The sequence below is a fragment of the Pavona decussata genome, unplaced genomic scaffold (genome assembly GCF_977016875.1).
Source record: "Pavona decussata unplaced genomic scaffold, jaPavDecu1.1 SCAFFOLD_9, whole genome shotgun sequence".
Lineage (NCBI taxonomy): Eukaryota > Metazoa > Cnidaria > Anthozoa > Scleractinia > Agariciidae > Pavona > Pavona decussata.
This window is the reverse complement of record NW_028145432.1, coordinates 3059023-3073770: the sequence shown is the minus strand read 5'-3', so window position 1 is coordinate 3073770 and position 14748 is coordinate 3059023. Positions and strand designations below refer to the sequence as shown.

Genomic DNA, 14748 nt, shown 5'->3' with positions numbered 1-14748 from the left:
CCACCATCGCTATCACTCGTTTATTGCACATGCGCGCATTCACGAGTTAAAAACACCTCAGGAGGCTATTGTTCCATGGTAGATCTCCTCTCACTTTTGTACCGGAAGTAAAGTATCCGCATTTTTCTCCTACGTTTCGTTTGTGTTGGTCTAAACGTTACATTGCCGAGAACTCTCTTCTTAATAAGTAATCCATTATTAATAATATCTTCTTTCCCCGCATAGTTGGCATAAGCCACGGAAAAATACTCTTGAACTAATAAGAAGCGTCCTCAAAAAAAAATCGACAAATTTTCTTTGGAGTCCTATAATACGCTGAATGCACGCACAGTGACAAAAGGCGGGAACCGCCCTTAATTATTTATTTATTTTTCAATTTTAGTTATTGCACACTGTTTACAGAAAAGCTAAATATTAGACCCTATATAATTTTTCTAAATAAAAGTACAGACAAACATTAACTAGAATAAACAGTAATTATAGTGTACAGTTTCCAAAGTAGCCTATGAGCTTTCGAGTTGGTCACTGTCATGTGGATATAAGTTGGCGTTGGCCATATGTCCAGGATTGGCAATTCTCTTATGTAAAATGGCGATTGCACGTGAGGTTTTGAGCTGTTGTAGGATTGCTGCGTACAATGTTATTTTTTTCACCGCGAGCCGAAGACTCTCGGCAAATCCTTAAGCATCAACGGAGTGTGCAATGCAATATTCGGTTAAAATGCTAAATGACCGTTTGTTGTATTCTCAAAGGGAAACTTGAACAAACTTTTCATCCGTCTTTTAACAGAGTATTACGAAGACAGGGTTATCTAAGATAAGATAAGATTATACACAATGAAAATTAAAGCGGTGCCCCTTGTGGGGTCGTGTAAAAGTAAAATACTCAAAAGCTAAAAATAACAGCTGCTTTTTGCGGAGATAAAACCATTAAAATATGCTTACTATAGTTACTTTTTGAAAATATAAAAACATTACAAATATGCCACTAATGGGATTAGGAGCTAGTGATATAGACGGTCTGTGTGGTTTGTATAGTTCAATGACGTTGCTTGTGACGATGTTATGTTGGAATGCAGAATTTGGAGTGCACTCAATTTTTTCGCAACGATAAAATGTTTCACAAAATTTTTTCGATTTGATAAAATGTTTCACAAAATGTCCGCTCTACGGGCAATAATATTCTTCATATAGTTACGGTATTGAATTGTGGCTTGTTCATCTCTTTGAGTGTCTTCATTGCATGATGTCTGTTCTCTTTGTTTCTCTGGGTTTCCTTAGGCCTACTATCCGGCGTTTGGTTATTATATATATATTCGTTATATTAAAGTTGCCGTTCGAGCCCCGAATGGAACCCACCTACTAATGTACAAGACCTTGGTCTTAGGCATGTTCCAAGGAAGATTGATTCTGGCTGCGCCGCAGTGCATAGCTTCTGATACATTGAATCCATCCTTATTGGTACAGGCCAACCCACAACATCACCCGCGAGTACATTACGGATGGCAAAAGTACTTCAACACAAGTCTAAAAGTATGCTTTGTGGTCGACGTCGTGCTTTTCACTTCGTCTGTGTGCGCTTGCTTGCGCCATGTCAACGTATCATCTATCGTTACAATCCCAGCGGTGTTGCACTTGACACCCATTTCAAAGGGTGATGACAAAGCATCAGTGTACTTAGTGGACCTACGAAACATTTTCTGAGCAGGATCATAGCTTTGTTCTTTTTAGATAGGGGAACTATGCTGTTAATTTGATTCAAATCACTTCATAATTTGGCCTAGAGCTTTATTCAGTTGTTCTGTAAATGTGAAACATTACTGAAACTTGCAATGTACTTTGAGCTGCGGTTGTAGTGAGTGTGTTGTGTAAAACGAAGTGACTACTAATTTGTGTTATGTTATAAAATCAATTGCAAGGAAAAACACCTGATTTAAACTCCCCCTTTGAAGACAGTGTGCATTGAAACACCCAAAGCCTGTTTGTTGTTAACTACTCATGGAAGGCTAGCGCATATTTCCTTAATTATAATCAGTACTTTTAGAGCCACAACCTTGACTTTAAGAAGAGAAGAAGACCTATAATCAGACAGTATCTGGATCAAGGGGTATGAAATTTGGAGCAATACAAGTTGAATTCTCCTTTAGTCGCGATTTCTAGCTGCGTTTTACTAATTGTGGCACTTTTGAAACGCGGCTTCGAGGCAAAAGATGCTTGTAAAAAAATAGTTATAACAGCAAAACGGTTCAAGCTACAAAGGTCTAACTTGGTGACGATAATTCTAGATAGGAGGGTTGTAACATAACTCTGTTTCAGATTTTTTCGTTAATTAACAAAGACACTATCTTTCTTTGAAATAATAAATGTAAACTTTTGGCCTTTTCCCGAACTGGAAACTTGAACACCGGTTAAAATTCTTACCATCATAAGTCAACTTCTGGTCAAGTCTACAAAACCTTTTGTAAAATTATTGGGGTGGGCGGGGGAATATACCAGCATTTACTGGCCTTTGATCTATCTATTCATTCCAGGTAAAATTGGGTTTTACCACTCTTTTGTGTTCATTACCCTTCACTGTGGCACTTTCATACCCTTTTTGATGTAAAATGCACCCTAAAAGGACGCCAAATAATGCTGTGAATTGGAAACTTTAATGAGAGATGCGAGGTGCCTTGCTGTAGTTGTAGTGAAGGTGTCGTGAGAAACGAGGATAATTTCTTAAAGTTTTGACAAAGGAGAGAAAATGTTAAAAAAGTGCCACACTTTTCATCTACAGAGAGAGAGAGAGAGAGAGAGAGAGAGAGAGAGCCAGAGGTATCGGCACTTTTGTAACGAAAAAAGGGAACTTTCGTAACGAAAAAAGGGAACTTTGGTAACATGGGGAACTTTGGTAACGCACATAGGGAACTTTTCACACGTTACATGGGGAACATTTGTAACAATGGGGCACCTTCGTAACCAAACAAGGGGAACTTTTGTAACGTGACTTTTAACGTCAAATATGTAGTGTAGCCAGTGTTGTACAGAGTTTTTGCCATTCACAGGTGTTTTACCACATGTATATTATTTTCTTTTCATGACAAAGATCTGTACTGTTTCATAGTAAAATTTCTCCTGTGCCGGATACAGCCAACACAGCTCGGCATTTTTCGGCACCTTAATACTTTTCTTTGATTAAAAAACACAACGAAAAGTTTACTGCATTCCAGGTGTTAAATGTCTTGTTATTTTTGGCGTCTGCTAAGTTGTTGAACAGAATTGCGCGATGCAAACACAAACAACAGGTCACCAATCACTGTCTTCCGATCACGTGTTTTCCCCTCACATTGATAGCGTGTGAACACTGGTGAATAGTAATCAGCACTTCCTCGCAATTTCATCGATAAAAAGTTACGAATGAACTTTGAATACCATTGATCAAATTTTAACCGAGTTTTCAGTTAATTCGGAATTTCGGTCACCCGAATTGTTGCGGATTTAACTATGCTTTGTCCCTGGTTTAAAAATCTAGTACGTCATCCACTTAACCAATTAGATGTAAATTCACAGCCAATCGCGGCTTGGTCGGATAAAAACAACCTCCAACGGGCCAGTTTCCGAAACATGTGATCGAATTATTGGTCTTCGCCAAAACTACGGTATGATTGAAATTTAATAAATTTAACTTTACACAGGAAGCAGGAACAACACGAACAGATCTTGGATTTAGAAGTTAAGAAGGCTAAAAAATACCGTAACTGAATATAAACTGATACTTAAAAGGTTATTATTGATGTTCCTGAGGGTAAATATGTTTTTGGCCTTCTTAGAACTCATTTTAGCGCTCGCTTTTGGCCAAAAACATATTTACGCCCGCGAATATTAACTCTATTGTCATAACCTAATACGGCGCGGAAGCCTCTCTATTCCATCAAACTATTTCTTAAGGTTGACGCACATCAGTGGCTACATGCCCAACATTTCAACAACACCCGAAAACTGAACCCAAGGCACACTTCCTGAGTGTAAATGTTTTTGGCCTTCTTAGAACTCATTTTCGCGCTCGCGTTTAGCCAGAAACATATTTACGCCCGCGAATATCAACTCTATTGTTACTACATAAGGTGCGGAAACCCTTCTATTCCATCAAACTATTGCTTTAGTTGATTAGTTGATGCACATCAGCGCCTACACGCGTAAAGGTTTCAAAAACACAGAAAACTGAAACTAAAATATCAACGGAGCCCACAAATATCAACTCTATTGTTATAACATAAGGCGCGGAAGCCTTTCAGTTCCATTAAACTATTTCTTAAGTTGACGCACATCAGCGCCTACACGCGCAACATTTCAACAACACCCGAAAACTGAGCCCAAGGCACACTTCCTGAGCGTAAATATGTTTTTGGCCTTAGTAGAACTCATTTTAGCGCTTGCGTGTGGCCAAAAACATATTTACGCCCGCGAATATCCACTCTATTGTTACAACATAAGGCGCGGAAGCCTTTCAATTCCATTAAACTATTTCTTAAGTTGACGCACATCAGCGCCTACACGCGCAACATTTTAACAACACCCGAAAACTGAACCTAAGGCACACTTCTTGAGCGTAAATCTGTTTTTGGCCTTCCTAGGACTCATTTTAGCGCTTGCGTGTGGCCAAAAACACATTTACGCCCGCGAATATCCACTCTATTGTTACAACATAAGGCGCGGAAGCCTTTCAATTCCATTAAACTATTTCTTAAGTTGACGCACATCAGCGCCTACACGCGCAACATTTTAACAACACCCGAAAACTGAACCTAAGGCACACTTCTTGAGCGTAAATCTGTTTTTGGCCTTCCTAGGACTCATTTTAGCGCTTGCGTTTGGCCAAAAACATATTTACGACCGCGAATATCAACTCTATTGTTACAACATAAGGCGCGCCGGGGGAAGCCCTTCTCGCGCATCAAACTATTTCTTTAGTCGATGCACATCAGCGCCTACACGCAGAAAGGTTTCAAAAACACAGAAAACTGAACCTAAAGTTGTCCTGATCTTCCTGAGCGTAAATATGTTTTTGGCCTTTCTAGAACTCATTTTAGCGCTCGCTTCTGGCCAAAAACATATTTACGCCCGCGAATATCAACTCTAATGTCACAACATAAGGCGCGGAAGCCTTTCTATTCCATCAAACTATTTTAAAGTTGACGCACATCAGCGCCTACACGCGCAACATTTCAACAACACCCGAAAACTGAACCCAAGGCACACTTCCTGAGCGTATATTCACGCCCGCGAATATCAACTCTATTGTTACAACATGAGGCGCGCAGGGGGAAGCCCTTCTCGTGCATCAAACTATTTCTTTAGTCGATGCACATCAGCGCCTACACGCAGAAAGGTTTCAAAAACACAGAAAACTGAACCTAAAGTTGTCCTGATCTTCCTGAGCGTAAATATGTTTTTGGCCTTTCTAGAACTCATTTTAGCGCTCGCTTTTGGCCAAAAACATATTTACGCACGCGAATATCAACTCTATTGTCGTAACATACGGCGCGGAAGCCTTTCTATTTCATCAAACTATTTCTTAAGTTGACGCACATCAGCGCCTACACGCGCAACATTTCAACAACACCCGAAAACTGAAGCTAAGGTACACTAGAATTCAACGTCATTAAATTATATGGAGGCTTAAGGAATGTACACTTTGATAATGTTAATCCATCTTGAGACGTGTTTCTTCAGGTTTCAACCAGCTTTCCTTACTGCGATGCCCTGTGCACACGCCTCTCATATTTGATGCGATTGACAATGGTGTCCAAGGACACTTTCTTAAGTAAATCCTCTCCCCAAGCTTCCTTTACGAGGGCTTCTTTGACGTTTTGTTTTCCAATTGCAAATGAATGCTTTATCATTTCGGCAAACTGCTTTCGAATGTTTTCTAGGTCGTGGTCTGAGAACACACCCCTTATGCTTCCAGAAGTTGGTGGGATAATGTCACTGGAATTCTCACTCTCATTGGCCAACGATCTCTCCACACGCTGTTGCAGGGTTTCAACTTCGGATGGGGGACTTACAGGTTGTTCTGTGGAGATCAAGGGAGGCTTCCTAAAACGCCACTGCGCCCTGATTTTATCTAATACTCTCTTGGGATCTTCTTTCTTTAGCTGTGGATGGTTAGCAATTTTGCCTTTGACTGTTTCGAGCGAAACAGCTTTAGTGTCAATCTCATCTTTGAAAACAGTACCTATTAAAGCTTCCATTTCCACGGTCCACGAAGATCTCGAAGGTTTGGACACACTTTCTTCGGAGGCTGATAGGCTGCAGCTGGTTGGAGAGATCTTTTTCTGGACAGGGGTTTCTTGGACTTCACCACGCATAACGCTACGTAACTGCCTTGAGGCTTTAACTGATGATTTAGACTTCTCCTGTAAACGGTAAAATTTACGCGCTGTCTCGATATTGTGGGCCATTAAATCGGCGAGATTTTCTTGTGCTTCATTGGAGTGGCTGGTTGTGTGCACTTTCGACACAGCTGACTTTCTAAAGAGAGTAGAGCTAGGACTTCCGTTCATACCCGCTTTCTTCCAAACAGATTTAATGGCCTTGTTTATCTGACTGGATACCATGGCCTCTGCATTCCACGTTAAAAACACATTCTCGCGCGGATTATCAGTCACGCCAGGAACTTTGGAGCGTACTTCTCTTACGAAAATGCTCATCCAGCTGTGCAATTTCGAGCTGAGAACAATTCTTGCCGATCCTTGTGTATCGAGTGTCTTATGATCCTTCACAAGGACAACATTTTCTTCATCATGTTTGGATACTCTGTTAAACTCACCCAATTTCATATTGGCAAGAGCGCCAGCCCTGTTCGCATTGTCAATTGATATCTCAACCAACAAAAAATCTCGGATGAGAGTGTATCGGCTTTGAGAGATTTGCATTGAATTTTCACCTGATAATTGACCCAAGAGGCATATGGTGTCTCTGGCAGCTTTACTTCTTTCAAATTCTTCAATTTGCTCAGGAGAGATTAAAGCATGGAAGTCTTCCTCCATTTTCTCCCAGTGTCGTTTCGAACACACTTTGCGCAAAGATGTAGACCATCTTGCGACCTTCTCTTTCAAAGACAGGATTTTCTCTTTAGAAATGTCCATGCCAAGGTTTTCAGTCAGGCAAAAGGAATAAAAATGGCGGAGACTCATCAGATACGACTTGGTAGTTTTGGGATGGTATTCTTTCTTTGCAAAACCTTCCAGGAAGTTTTCATTGACGATTTTTTCATTGAACAGAGAAGCCAAATCTTCCTTACTGTCAATCACTTTCAATAGCTTTGAAATTTGAGCTCGATGCTGTTTGCTTGTTTTGTCGTCGAGGTTTCCTCCATCTGCTGACTTAAGCCAGGTTTCAAATTTAACAATAACTGTTGGCGCGGTTGTGTATGAAGATTGAACTGAACTAACATCGTCGTCTTGTTTGTCCTCCTGGTCTTCTTCTTCTTCGCCGCTGAGGATCACCACTTCCTGGATGGTGGGACTTGATTCTATAACTCCAGGCGCCCGAGGTCTTTTGTGATACGGTCTCCTATGAGATTCTTTTACAGGACCTCGCACTTTTGTTAAGACATATTTATACTCTTCTGAACCTGGTTGCAGCCTGTGGACTTTTCTTAAGTGGGGGGGAATTCTTTTTACCAAGGACGTGCATCCACTGATAGGGCAATAGCGATAATGGTGATAATCTTTTCTCTTTTTACCACTACCCTGGTGATCGTCATCTGCGGTTTTCTTTTTCTTTTTAGGGACTTTTCCTGGGTCTGTGAATGCGTACTTTTTCCTCATACCAAAGCGTGTCAAGGCCGTTCTGGCGTGTTCCTTGGACCAGCCATGTACATCTTGTAGATGCCGTGGGAGGTGGACTACTTCTGACCCACATAATGGTAAAGGGCAAGCTCTTCGTGTGCGAGTTGTTTCGGAATCCAACCTGCCCTTTTTTTCTTTACAGTTGTTTCTCTTATTGTCCTCCCTTACTTCACTTACCAGGTCCTAGACAGGAAAAAAAAAATAATAAAAAAAAAACAGAGTTGGCTCAGTGCCAAGATCACTTCTCTCACTGTAAGCGTTTTAATCAGTTTTTGAAAATGAGAGCCATTATTAAGCCAATATTGAACCCTGAAATAATATTTGCTCATTGAAAGCGAAAGAAGGGGTTGGGGGTGGGGAGGGGGTAATCAGGAGGAAAGACCTATTTTATGGAAGCCTGTTTTCATAATAATTATGAAAACAGGCTTCCATTCCAATTATTTAATGACAGTATTAAGTGATGACATGTATGACTGCCAATTTAATTGTTACATGACTGCTTTAAAAAAAAGTGCTCTAGGATTTTTACAATTAGACTTCAATTGATCATATCAAGAATCATCAAGGGCAAGATTTGTGTCATCTGCTGAAGATAATGGCTGAGGTGGAAAAACCTAAATCCTATAATAATTATGATTAATTATACACTAGAAAGGGTCTCCCAATACGAAGGGCGGAGGGGGTACTCAAAGCCTTGCTTAAGGGTGTAAATCACAGATATCGGTCTCAATTAGTGTGTTCAGAATGAGGCAAATTTTTAGGTGTCAAGGTATCTTTTCAGGTTGCAGGTGAAGAAATAATTTTAAAAATGCCATCATACTGTGTTGGTGTTCTAATTCTATTAGAAAGAAAATTAGTTTACATATATATTGTAGGAGGAGGTATTTTGTGACAACAGCTTTACCATTATTAAAATCATGTGGTGTCTTTTACGGGGTCAAATAAAGCTTAATCCCCACCTAACTGCTCTCCTGTAGGGTTTTAATTAAAAATTTCTGAAGAGCATCCATGCCTGAGAGAGTCCCCCCCCCTTCTCCCCCAAGGAAAATACTCCATGCAAATCATACCTTGCTTTCCAAAGTTTCATCATCTGTGATCCTCTTTTTCCTTTTAGCACCTTTTTCTGGGTGATCATTTATTGAAGCAGTACTGGACCGTTTCCTGGAGAAGCCACGCACGCCTGGCAGATGCTGTGAAACGTGAACCACTTTTAACACACTGGTTTTCTGAGATCTGTAATTTGTCTTCTTATATTTCTTCACTTTATCTTTTGGGCCCTGGACAGCGAAATTAACAACAAGAAAAAAATATTGTTGCCACACCTTATTTAACAATATTTTCCTATTGCAACTGTGGCAAATGTTGGGAAATTAGTGGAAACTGTTTTCTGGCAGTACAATATAATTTTCCAATTTGTCAAATACTGCATGAAAATTGTACCTTTATAGCAGTGGATTCCTCTACATTGCCTTCTGCAGTTCCACTTGATGTTGAACTATCACTACATTCATCACTAGGTTTATAGCTCTCGTCGGAATCATCACCAGATAAGTCAGAATCACTTCTATCCTGAAAATGTTCACAGTTGCACCAATATTAAGCAACAAATTGTATGTGTAACTAAAATATTGACCAGTGCACTGTCTAAAAATACAGTATGTTGTTGTTTGTTGTTTTTGTATAGAGATAAATAAATTAAAATGAAAGAAATAAACACAAAACTTGGCTGATGCTTATTGTGTTTTATGATGGCGTTGACTTCTTTACTTGTTAAAGCACATGCTGTAGGCCACATTACAGATCAAGCCTTGGTAATTATTAAGTTAAGATAACAATCAAAAATAGGCAAGTTGGTAATAATCAGAAAAATGATCTACTGAACTTAAACTGACAGAAACACATTGTAATTAAATAGTCTATTATAAATATACCTTTGTTTCGTCTATTGTATCACTAGGCTTGAATTCCTCAACTGAACCACTGCCAAGATCACTTTCCTCCTAAAACATAATTCACAATTTATACACTGTGAGTGTTTTCATCAGTTTTTGAAAATGAGAGCTGTTGTTAAGCCAAATATAGTAAGCCCTTATATTAAATTTGGTCAATAGAGGAAAAAGTGAGGGGGGACGAGGGGTAGTTAGCATTGGGCAATCTAGATCAAGACCCGTTTGAAGGAACCTTCAACTGATTGCAACATATGTAAAAACAAGCATTAGGAATCTCAAGCATTCATGCACTTTGCTAAAAAATTATTGTTAAATGTTTAACACATCACCAAAAATAAAAATTAACAGATATAAAAACAAGTCCACAAGCACTGTTTTTACTGACTGTAAATATAAAACCAAGTGAAACTGAAAATTCAACTTACTTTTGTGTCACACTCACTGTCATGAATTTTAGCTATAAAATCACCTGCCTAATGGGAGAACAGAAAAATAATAAAAAATAGTTTCCCAGTAAAAAGATTGTCAATGAGTGAAATAATATTGAACCCAGTCTAAAAAAAATGCTGCGGTCACATATGTTACCATTTAGTACATGCACAATGAACATGCATGCAAACAACTGTTTACAACTTCTTTTTAGCTTTCTTATTTTTTGCTCTAGGTCAAAAGGAGAATTCATATATATGTAGAGGAAATGAAATCTCCAAAGAGTAAACAACAATAGCTATATTTATAAAATTACCACATATACTTGTACAGCGGTAAGATCGACTTTTAACATATTTCATGAGTCTATTAAGCGACCTTTTTAATCAATTTAAGCTTAAATAATCACCTGTAATGGCTCCATGTTCACATTGAACCACGAAACTGACATTTGTCCAGGCAACACACATTTGCCACTACTGCTCTGACTGAAATAAATAATTGGGAATGAAATCATCATAAACGGTCAATAGACGCCAATCTACACTGCTTTTTCCTCCCTTGATCTCTTCGCCCCTTAAAATACAAATATAGATCGAGGAGGGGTTGGAAAAGGCAGCCGGTTGGGGTTGATATAATAAACTCTGATCATGAACTAAAGACAAATTATCCGTTTTAAAATTTTTGATGTACAGTACTGTGTTAAAAAACGTCCAAAAAATATGGTCACCTCAGCCAGCTAAATGAAATTTAACGATGACCTTAGGGATCTACCAAAGCAATAAGAGGTTTATACTTGCAAAATGTTGGATTTTCCGTTCAGCTATGGCGTCGGGAAAACATAAACAACACCAGGAGGACTCTTCATATTACTACGCCAAGCTATCAGTGTATTCGTGTTCGTATTTTCTGGTTCATATATGACTACAACAATAAAATGGAGAACAGCTTACCTTCTGATAATCAAAAATTTAAGTCTTCAGCCCCAGAAAATTATTAAAAGGCAGAAAAACATAAACCCACGTGGTGATCGTGCTCGACTACAATCCCATAGATCTGGTCGGCCTCTTTAGTTACCTTGATCGCCCCAGTCCATTCCACGTGGATCGGTTGCCCGCCGCAGTAAAGATCCAGAGGTTTGTCTTTATTAAAATTAAAACTGAAGGTGTCAAATTAAAAACTATACCAATGCCTGTTTAACATGGAAAGTGCAAACGAACATTTTGCGTAAAAGCAAAACTTGCGGATGAAACGTCCAGGTGTGAGGAAATTACCATCGCAGCGATGCGTGTCTAGTAGATAAGCGTTCATCTATTTCTTTACGTAGAACCCTTTAAAAGGTAAATTGATTGATAAAAATGGCTTTCTGCCCCAAATAATCCTGTTGTTACTAAAACGAAAACATTGTCTATTTACAGATCTACAAGAACTGTACAGGGAAAATAGACACAGACTTCGTTTTCCGCGCGCTCCTCGGTCGACCTCGCACTCCGCGCGCGCTTTTTTTTTTTTTTTTGCGCACTTGCTCTACTCGTTCACCTATAAAATAACGAAAAGAAGAAAGAGAAAAGAAAAACAAAGCAAAACAAAAAAAGAAGAAGAAGAAGAAAGAAAAATACTGAAACGAAGAAATGGCTGTGGAGAGACTAACCAAAATCCGCAACCATTACCCCTGACAACACGGCGAGCATCCACGCCCCTTTTGTTTCGGTCCAGCAGTGCCCCAAATGCGGTGATGGCTATAAGCTTTTATTGCATTCATATGTTTGTTTTCATATCAAGTCTAGAAGAATATTCTGACTATCTATACCTCGAAATTCATTAAATACCAACAGCAAATTCAAAACAACTGCAATATCCGCTAATGGCAAAAAAAGCGTCTTAAATGGTTTTCTTACCACTTGCTAGTCATACGGTACAAGAGTTTCATTGTCAAGTTTCTTTGACATATTACTAGATACCAAATTCTAATTAAGAATCCTTACCTGTAATTATCTCCACTCCCAGCAAATTCGAGACCTACAAAACTTGTGGGAGCAGTCTTCGATCCGGGCAAAGTAGCATTGAGCAACTAAGCTCTAAGGTGAAAATTCATCAGAAATGAGCACGTCGCTTTGAAGTTATTCACGTTGCTTTAATGTTACACGGTCAATTTTTATTCATCACATTATTTTTTGCACTAATCATGTCATTTAATACTACAATGAGTCACAAAAGAAAACTATTGTATACGTATGCCTTAAAAGCGCTTAAGACAAAAAGCGCCAAAGCCATCATAAAGGGGTCTTTTAGCTTTAACTCCCTACCCTTTTGGAGGACAAGAATGAATTTTGGGTGACTTCTTACTATTGTGCGAATGCACAATTTGGTGGGTATTAAGTTTCTTATCTCTCGCAACAACATACTGAAAACACCTTTTGGAACGTATGGCAAATAGGGAGCTTCCGTAACGTTGCCGTTATTTAGACATCGGTAACTAAAAAAATTCATAAAAAATTAAAAATTCTTACAATTCTCTTCGGCTTTCTTTTGTTAGCATACCTAATAGTTGTTCTAATTGCTGTCAAAATTTCAGAGACATTGGTGATCTTGAAGCGATAAAATAATTTATTCAAAGTCGCGGAGCAAAAAATGGGCTTTTTTCGAATCTTGAAACCTTTCATCGACTTGAAAAGTCAAATACATACACGGCAGATTTTTTGGGGCCGTGATATCATCGATTTAAAGTGTCGTGGTAATCGAGAGAATGGTATGGGACACAAATGGAAAGCCAATAGCTGCAATTCACCACAAAAAATAATTTAAAAGCTTTAAATTAAAGGCTTACCACGAGATAGGGCCCTTTTGTAACCTCTCGGGCACTAATCATGACCTATACCAGTCATGTTTGAGTGGTATTGGCTGTGAACCTACATGCAGTAAGTTTACATGCTTATGCATAGTTACACAGCGAATTAAAATTTACCACGCAATTTAGGCAAAGATATATCAATAAGAGAATAATGTTACCAAAGTGCCTGTTCATACCTCTGGAGAGAGAGAGAGAGAGAGAGAGAGAGAGAGAGAGAGAGAGAGAGAGAGACAGAGGGAGAGAGAGAGAGATTGCCTACATTGTGACTACGGACAAGAAAAGACAACTAGCAATGCTCTTGTCTGTTATCCCATAGCAGCTGCTCACATGCAATTCTTGAAGGTTAGAACATCGCTCACTCAAGGCTATTATGCCTGCATCAGAAATCTGAAGTTAAAATAGCAATGCATGTAGTGGAAGTATAACCAAAAGCTCTTTCAAGTACCAAGGATCACCTAAACAGTCAATTAACAGTGTTTTTTTTTATCAAAAATGTTGCATGTTATGATGTGATTATGAATTCTGGAGAAAGAAGTGAGAGTACAAATTTAGGAATCAGATTTACGTATATGGATAAGAGAGGAAAATTCTACTTACATGATTACTGTAAACTGAAACAAAAGTCACTGATAATTGATTGCTTTAAATTTCATTATGCTGAAAAAAAAAATGTCTCTTCTACATGTGTTTCTCGCTAACACTCCATAAGCACCCTGTGAAATGGCTTTCTAATTGGGTGGACATGCCTTTTCCCATCATATAGTTCCAGAAAATATCGATAACCCCACTCCCTCTAGGGTATGCCTTAGGTTGAAGGTTCAAATTGATTGACACATAACATGGCAACTAGATTTCAAACTACAGTCAAACCTGTATTAAGTGGACACCCTCAGCTCGGGACCCTGGCTAGTGTCCGCTTAATACAGGGTGTCCGCTGAAAACAGGTTCCCTTAGAATTTTGTATTAAAAGGGTCACATGAATACTCCTCAGTATTAAAGGCCTGGAAAGGGTCAAATACCATTCCTGTGAATGGAAAGGTGTTCGGCAGACCTGCTTAATACAGGAGTCCATTGAATTTTTTACAGTAAATTTTGGGGGGAAAGATGGGACTTGTCCTGCTGTCCGTTTAATAGAGGGTGTCCGCTTAATATGGGGTCCACTTAATACAGGTTTGACTGCAGAATCTGTAGTTTTTGCAATGATCATTGAATGATCATTTGTCTAGCTGCTAAGATCCACCTCAGCTAAATATCTACAGTGCTGCGCTACTGTTTCCAGTGCAGCAACAGTGACCCCTTTACACTTGCTTGCTGTGAGTACAGTCAGCTTACTGCAGTTCTGAGCAATCACAGACAGGTTCTCTTCAAACTAGTCACACTCGGTCAACATGCATCTAGCTGAAGAACTTGCAAATTACTGACATATCTTAGCACGTTATTTAACCCATCCTCTGTCAGGATAGACTCGTAAGGGACAAAATCCAAACGACCCACGCTCTTCAGGCATTGATTCACCCGTACTTTCCATGTTTTAGATACACGTCGACACAAACAAAGACATGGCAAATCTAGCCAATGAAGAATCTTGGAAATAGTCTCTGTTGGGAAAATTTGAAGCAGATCACGTATCGTTTCATTGCAAAGACGAGTATCCACCATACTTAAGAACATAGTGAGGAGCAAATTCT

At 39.1% G+C, this 14748-nt stretch overlaps 2 protein-coding genes and 1 long non-coding RNA gene across 3 annotated transcripts; 1 reads left to right on the top strand and 2 right to left on the bottom strand.

Moving 5' to 3' along the window:
- Positions 1-4630: 4630 nt before the first annotated feature.
- On the bottom strand, positions 4631-9007 carry LOC146488570 (uncharacterized). Its single transcript, XM_085116629.1, has 2 exons — positions 8899-9007; positions 4631-8014 (listed from the first exon to the last, which is right to left on the bottom strand). Exon 2 carries the CDS (start codon positions 7808-7810, stop codon positions 5729-5731), a length of 2082 nt encoding a protein of 693 aa, XP_084972755.1. The 5' UTR covers positions 7811-8014; positions 8899-9007; the 3' UTR covers positions 4631-5728.
- On the top strand, positions 7770-9552 carry LOC146488569 (uncharacterized). Its single transcript, XR_014866085.1, has 2 exons — positions 7770-7908; positions 8946-9552. It is a non-coding gene; the product is annotated as an uncharacterized LOC146488569 (long non-coding RNA).
- Positions 9553-9750: 198 nt separating this feature from the next.
- On the bottom strand, positions 9751-14719 carry LOC146488568 (uncharacterized). Its single transcript, XM_085116022.1, is given in 7 exon segments — positions 9751-9831; positions 10206-10253; positions 10619-10697; positions 13320-13447; positions 13923-13930; positions 14285-14429; positions 14432-14719. Coding segments are annotated over 7 exon segments (777 nt in total).
- Positions 14720-14748: the final 29 nt, after the last annotated feature.